The 7,619-nt window shown below is 36.5% G+C and overlaps 1 protein-coding gene across 1 annotated transcript in view; it reads left to right on the forward strand.

Moving 5' to 3' along the window:
* The window catches only part of PER2 (period circadian regulator 2), a gene marked incomplete at its 5' end in the record, with an annotated part of 33,033 nt that extends 28,259 nt beyond the window's left edge, over positions 1-4,774 (forward strand). Inside the window, 2 exons of the mRNA XM_082486835.1 lie at positions 1,092-1,242; positions 2,292-4,774. Coding sequence (XP_082342961.1) covers positions 1,092-1,242; positions 2,292-2,441 — 301 coding nt within the window. The 3' untranslated portion in view covers positions 2,442-4,774. The remainder of the gene's footprint in view (positions 1-1,091; positions 1,243-2,291) is intronic.
* Between the last annotated feature and the right edge of the window lie 2,845 nt (positions 4,775-7,619).

Raw genomic sequence — 7,619 nt, forward strand, 5'->3', positions numbered from 1 at the left:
GTAGCAAAGAGCAGATGTAGGGGGAGAGGGCATGGCAAGTCTGCAGGTATTTTAATCTTCTTGTTTATATTTCTTGGGAGCAGTGAATGGTATTTTGAAAGGAATGGGAAGCTTTGGTAAAGACAAGCCTCTTAAAAGGGAAGGAAAACAAGCTTTCAGAATGCAGAAGCACAGGGATGATGGGGGAAAAAAATAGAGAACAGATCATAAGAACTTTAGAATTTTCCCCTAGATTTAAAAATACCTTGGCATTTCTCAGTTTTTGTACCCTGAAGGGTTGACAACCGTAGATGGGAATTCCAGTAGACTGTAAGAGTAGCAAAGCCTGCCAAAGAGAACATAGTAGATCTAAAACAGGATATTGTGATAAGAAGTTAAGCTCACTGTCAGAGCGTGTTGCCCAAGAGGAAAAACGTAAAGCCAATCTGTTCTTAGGTATGCTGTAAGGAACAGAAACAGTACTGGTTTTCTTGGAACTTGCTTTCTATTGTCATCTTTTTATAATGGTATACAACTTGTAAATGTTTGGTGTGGTGTGTGGGTGTGTGTTTTTTTTTTTTTTTTTAAGTTTCTGAATCAAGATGAGGTATTGTGTGGGGAGAGAGAATTTTGGCTAATGAAATAGAGCTGCGTTTTCTAAATCTCTCTTTCTCAGTCCTGAAGTTTAATCCATTCTTGATGACCTTCTTTAACATATCTTGCTTCTGCTTTAGTATCTCATGTGCATTTAGTGTCTGTTTTGGGTTGTCCTCCTGGTGAAGGGGAACTTGGAACTTACTGCAGCAACAGCAGAGGGAAACTGGGGTTCTTAGTGGTTTCACCAGTGGTGCTGCCTGAATACCTCTAAGAAAACTTTTCACTGATGGGATTTGAAAAGAGAGTGAGCCAGCAGAGTTGTGTTAAAGTTGTCTGCAAATGCAGAAAGCTGCTGAAATAACCACACTTAATTTTCTTCCAATATAAGCTTTGTAAGCCTAACATTCCAGAACAAAAATAGTCTTTAAAAATGTTAGTATTTGACAGTGTAACCTTATATAGGCATAAAGCCCAGAAACAGCTGAAGCTCAATTTCTAAATACATTTTATTTTAGAGATTTGGAAACAGTTTTAAAAGAAGATAAGCAGAAATTAAAGCAAATGCAGAAACTACAGCCAAAATTTACAGAAGAACAAAAAAGAGAGCTTATTGAAGTTCATCCATGGATCCAGCAAGGTGGACTGCCAAAAACTGTTGCTAATTCCGTAAGTTTAAATGAGTCCGTTACTTTTGCATGCCTAACAGTGCTAAATTATTAGCTGCCTATGTTAGACTCTTCCATTCCTGTTGCTATAAAAGCTTGGTCAATTACATAGAGAAAAATATTATTTCAAACTTCCATGCGGTGGTTTCTGGCTTGATTTAATTTACCGTAAGTCTTCTTTCCAATGGGAAAGTCAAAGTAGTGATGAATACAGTATAAGAAATGTCCTTCTTATTTCTAATTTTCTGTCTATCTATTTGAAATCTTTTATCAATAAAGCCAGAAACTTCACTACATAAAAATCTGTTTTGTGTGCAGAAATTTATGCCCATTGCTTTCTGGAAAGTACAAAATTAATGGGAGTACACTCTTCCTATTTTTCTATCAGACGTCTTGTGCAGAATCATCTCTGCCTTGATTCTCCAAGTGGATTAATGGCTTGAAAAGCAAAAAAAAAAAAAAAATCATTGTTATTTGTTGTCTGTGTATTTTAATTATTTGCACACAAATACCTGATCGTATTCTCTTTTCCTTAAGGTTTCCATTATTTGTAGCTTTTTTTGCACTTAAGTTATCAAGTGCAGATGCTCTTCTTGCACACGAGTATTTCAAGTCAGTGTAACAGAATTGCAGTGGAATCCTAATCCTGGTGTTAATGTTACTGCAATGTTAATACTATAGTATCGGACTTGTGTAAGTGTACGGTTGCTTCAGTCTCTTAAGCACTGCAGCTGACATGAACATATTACTGCAGGGTTAGCAGTCAAATGGAGGAAAAGGTGATTGGAAGTGCATGTAAAATGGCAGCATTATAAATGATCTATGACATAACTGCTTCCAGTAGAGTTCTCAAGTACCTGTATTGATTCACTGCAAGATATAAAATGATTGTGTGTGGGAAAGTTAGGGAGTGGAGTATATCTGGTAGTTGAAGCACAGATGGAAGGGTTTCCTTGGAATCAGGGATCGTATGCAAATGGACTGTTTTGGAAAAGCTTTTTTTTTTCTTTGACTTGTGAGTGTTTCTGTAATTTTCTCTTTTGTTTTTAGGAATGTATTTTTTGTGAGGACAATATACAGAGCAATTTTTATACATCGTATGATGAAGAAATCCATGAAATGGACCTTAATGAAATGATTGAAGACAGTGGGGAAAATAACTTGGTTTCCCTGAGTCAAGTCAGTGAAGAACAAACATAGCCTTTGAGCCTGTTGTTTTCAAAGCTGCTTCAAAACTACAGTGATGATTCATAAAGGTTTTAATCTTGTATCTAGCAAGATGAATCCGATTCATTAAAAACAAATGTGTTTTTCTTGCTTGAGAAGAGTCATTTGTGAATGAATCTCTTTTTAAATGGTGGCAATCTCTTCCCAGTAAGGACATTGTTGAAGATGGTATAGCTTTTCTTTAAAAAAGAAAGACTTATATTTTGCACTTATATGCCTCAAGTATTTGTTTATAAACTGTAGAAACTTTCATTGACGCCTACTGTTTTTTGTAGAGCGGGTTAATGAATACTGAAAATCCCCTTACGTACATACAGTTCTTCAAATCTCCTTTGGTAATGATTCAGGGTTATAAATTGTTCTAGCAATTTTGCTTAGTGGCTCTTTAGCATTGTTCTTAATATTTTAAGTGGTCCGGTCTAGTAGAAGAAATAACCTCCAAGCAAATCAGTTCACACGTACCCTTCTTATACCAGTTGATCCCATCCTCTTTGTTTGTTTCCTATAGTTTTGAATTTAGGAATGTCTTTTATCTAAAGAGAAATGTTGAACTAATTTTGTAAGATTGTCGTGGGTTAAAATACTTATGTGAATGCGTAAGAAAGTATAGATGAGTGCTGACAACTCTGTAGCCTTTTATTTAAACAGACGCTGCAATACTATGAACTATTTATTACCTTGAAGCATCATTTCTGAGAATTTATACACAAGAAATCTTTATGCTTAAAGATTTTAAAACTAAGACCACAGAGGATGACTGTGTATGCTCCAGTGACCGTTACACAAAGCTTGGTAAAACTTTAACCTTTATATCTGATTTGTTCTGTCAGGAGGTCAGCCATCATGTTTTTTCCTGTGTGGCTAAACAAACCTCAAACTTGGATGTGGCAAGAGAGGATTAGACATTTCTTGTCATTTGAAGATAGGTCTTATTAAAAAAAAAAACCAACAGTGATTTTGGGAATAGTGCTGACTTTTACTCTATTTGAATTGCATAATCAAAAACTTAGCGTGGCTGGAATCCTTTGCTGTAAAGGATTTAAATTTAATGCCTCTGAGATTGTATTGACTTGAATATGTGTACTTTATGTTTTTGTGCTGTTTATACATGTTGGATGTGGGAAGAGAACACAGAAGAGCAACTTTAATATATTGATTAGTTAAAGGACATTTAATTGCAGTATTGCTAGATGTCAGTTGTAGGTCTTGGGGTGAAAAACATGGAGAAATTCAATTAACTTTGTGTTTGTCTTAAAATATTTTTCATGGAAGCATTTCTTTTTTAATTAGGATAACATTTCTATTCACTGAAACGTAAGGTTATTTTCATTCTATAAAAATATTTCTCTTTGTATGCAAAGAGGATGTGAAGTTAGATCTGACATCACCAAAAACATGCAAAAGTGACTGGTATTTGCTTAGTGGAAGAAATAATTTGTGTAATTAGTTATTAATTGGACAGTGTCATGAGGAAATTTGCATTGGAGACAGGTTCTGCAGATAGCAGTGTGTGTGGACTTGTGAATCAAGTTGAATCACAATTTGAAAAATAAGTATCTTAAATGTAGTGTGAAGCACTACTCAGCAAGATCTGATTCCTGTCTTTAATAGCTTAGCAAGGTCAAACTTAAATATATGTAAATATAAGCTGAATGAAAAATTTTAAAGTGTTGGTGTTCAGGTCTGATGTTTTAAATGTTTTAATCATAAATGGAGCAGTGCAGCTATACCAACGTATTAAATATATTCCATTTTTACTTGTAAACAGAAATAGCTTCAATTGGACCGGGGTTCGGGAAAAATAAAAGCTTTATATAAAAGGAGCGCATCATAATTATACAAATTATTTTCAGGGAATTCTCAACCACTTTGAACTTCTTTGCTTTAGCATGCTTTTTTGTTTTGTTTTTGTTTTTTTATTATTATTATTTGTTCTCATTTATTTTTTTTCAGTGACCATCTTGTAACTGTAACTTAGTGAAAGGAAGAGAAAAGTATATTTAGAGCATTTTGTGGATGTGCTTACTTATGGACTTAATCTTGCATCCTTAAAGTGTTTGCATTTACAGGGTGGTATTAAAATATTTTCCTGTAACTTTAAATCTACATGCCTCCATTTACAGATAAGATTCTGAAGCTGTAATTTTTCCAAACTGGTGTAAGATGACTTATTTGTGATGACACTTTGTCAACATGTCAACGATGTTTTCTGTACACTGTGCAATATATTTTGGTTTTGCCACTTGTGACTAATTTTTATGACTTTGCTTTTTAGAAAACTGGTAAATAAAACAGATATATTTTTAGTTGCCTTTTTGTTCCTTGAGCCTTCTACTCCATGTAAGAAGCAAAAAAAATGTATGAATTACTGACAGTATGTGAACTGGTATTTCAAACTGAAGAACTTGCAAGCTATGAAGTTAGTTGTGGGGCACTGTCCTGAAGTAAAATTGTTGCCAGCTTGTCTGACCTGTAAACTTAGTGGTCAAATGGAAGACTGAATCTCTATATTGACTAGTCGTTCTGAAAACGTGTACAAATTTATTACCTGGAAGAGTGTATGCAGCTGGGTTCTCTGTGTTTGCTCTTCAAAACCACCACAAGACATATTGTCCTTTTTGCTTTCTTTAATGTCAGCTATGGATACCTTTTCTCCTGCAGCACTCTGTGGTTTTATGCTGGTAGCTTAGAGGTAGAGAATTCCAGTTATGCCTCTTGAATTTGTTTTATACAGTGATTATTGGTCTTCTGTCACCGTGTGAAGTGTCATGTTTTCTGAAGATTGTTGAAACTCGTCCAGCTAGAGTACTTTCCTGGTGATGCTCTTGTTTTTTACTCTGAGTGGAGAAAGTGGGGAGGCTTGAAGGTTTCTATTTTCTTTCTTTGAGCAGTGATGCAGTTTAGTGGGTGTGGGATGCTGCTTTGGACCACCCCTCCAGTTTAGGAAGTATTCATGTTACGAGACCCTCATTAGGTCTTTTTTTTCCACGAGAGCTTTGTGTTTTGTTGGGGTTTTTTGTTTTTTTTTTTAAACCAGAACAAGCTAGTGCAAACCCTAGTTTGGTCATGAAGAACCCAGATATTTCTGTGAGCTGCAAAATCAAGGTGGTGGTGTACCACAAAACAGTTCACCACGCAGGTGAATTGCCTTCACACCAGTGGTAGAATTGAAGTGTTGTGCGCTGTTGCCGAGACATGCATTTCAAAGCATGCTTGTTCAACACACCATCCAAGTCCCTTTGAAGTCTTCTGAATTGACCCTAAATACATTAGCAGTTCTGTGTATGTGATGTCTGAAAACAGTTTTGTCCTACTAAGCCTTGGTTCCTTGCTTAGCTAAATATGCAGAGGAGAGATGTATTGATGAAGCAGTTTACAGAACTACAGATCTGGGTGTCATGCACGTATACAGGGTATCTGTGCAACGCAGTAGAGAAGGTATTGTGCCAGCATTTGGATATCACTTTTGATAATTGATTTATGACATTTGGAGAACTCGAGTGCTGGTGATGCAATAAATTACCAGGTAATGTTTCACAGATATTTCTGCTTCTGGTAATTTTTTGCAGTTATAAATGTAATAAGAGTACGAGTTAAATATGGCTTCAGGTATTCATGTACTCCTTGTTGGTGATGTGCCTTCTGTCAGCCCTCAAAGTTAATGGCTTGCTTTACACTGCTGAACTGCTGGGAACGGTCTTTGTCAGAGTTCCTCCCTCCTCAGTAGCCCCTAGGCGTCACTGGTGTCCTGTGATTATATTTGGCAGTTTTGCCACCCCTGTTTTTCCTCTGCTCAGCTTCTTGTATTTTGGGGCTGTTGGGTTTGCTCTGACACTATTTGATGTAAAGGGCAAGATCCGTGGCTTGCATTTCGAATAAGATGATAAGAAAATTTATAATGAACAGTTGTTGGCTCAATGATACTGCATGGAAATACAAACTTTCTGCTTGGGCAAGGGAAATGGACTACTGAAAAGCATCAGATTTTAGTCTGCTTAAGAGCTGTTATGAATTTGGAGGAAAAAAAAAATGCTCTCCTTACTAAGAATAAAGATCCTTGATTGTTCTTTTGTCTGTCTCATAAGGGTGGAAAGAACATAATGCATTGATAAGCCTCTGACTCAAAGAACGTGGTGAAATGAGTTGCATGCTTCTGGCAAAGTGACAAACAGATGACTTAAAAGGAGAATTATGTTTGTAGGTGTAATTTCCATAAATTCCGATGTTGACTTGCCCACAAGTGGTTAGGAGCTTGAGAAATATATTTGATCTATTAAATGAGGTAATGAACAGATCATCTGCTTTTTCTTTGGAGCTGTGGAAAAGGACAGTGTTTTTAGGGATGGTATACAATGTGTATATAACTTTGTCAGTATTCCTCACTGGTGCAACTTAATACACCCTTCCAAAAAAAAAAAAAACAAAACCAAACAAAACCTAACCCAAAACAAACCCCAAACCACAAAAGAACTTCAGCTAGGCTTCCAAAGTGGAAAAGAAGTATAAGACTGAGTAGAAACTGAGACAACTGAACTCTTAATCATGGGTATTTCTCTTGGCATCTGCTGAAAAAATCTGAGGTACATCAGGCTGCCACGTGCAATGGGGGTGTGTGTGATGGGGTCTCATTCTACAGTATTTCTGGCTCTGGATTATATACAAAAAGAAACTGCTGTGGCATCACTTGAATACTGTTTAATGTTAGAGGACAATATGGAAGTATGAAAACACTTGCCATTCACTAATAAAGAAAATGCTTTTTAGCTGAAGAACACATTGTGAAAAGAGCTCCAGTGTCCTGAGGCACTATGAAAGAGCAGTTCAGGCGGCGGGCCCTTTGTTTCTGGTGGTGCTCATGGGGCCTGTGTTTACACCTGTAATAAAAACAAAAACAAAAAACCCCAACAACCAACATGTCCCCCCCCCCCCCCCAAACAAAACAAAACAAACTAAGAAAACAAAAACCAAAAGCCAAACCAAAACAACCAACCACCCCCCAAAAAAATTCCCAATAAAACAACCCAGAACTGTTTTCAGCACAATGAGCAGGTGCTGTGGCATAACTGTGGTGCATTTCCAGTGATGGGTACAATGATTTCTGTGTAATACAGAATGGGGAATTTAATAGTGAGGCAGTTCTGGAGCACCTGC

This window comes from Vanellus vanellus (assembly GCF_965231255.1).
Source record: "Vanellus vanellus genome assembly, chromosome: 8".
Classification (NCBI taxonomy): Eukaryota; Metazoa; Chordata; class Aves; order Charadriiformes; family Charadriidae; genus Vanellus; species Vanellus vanellus.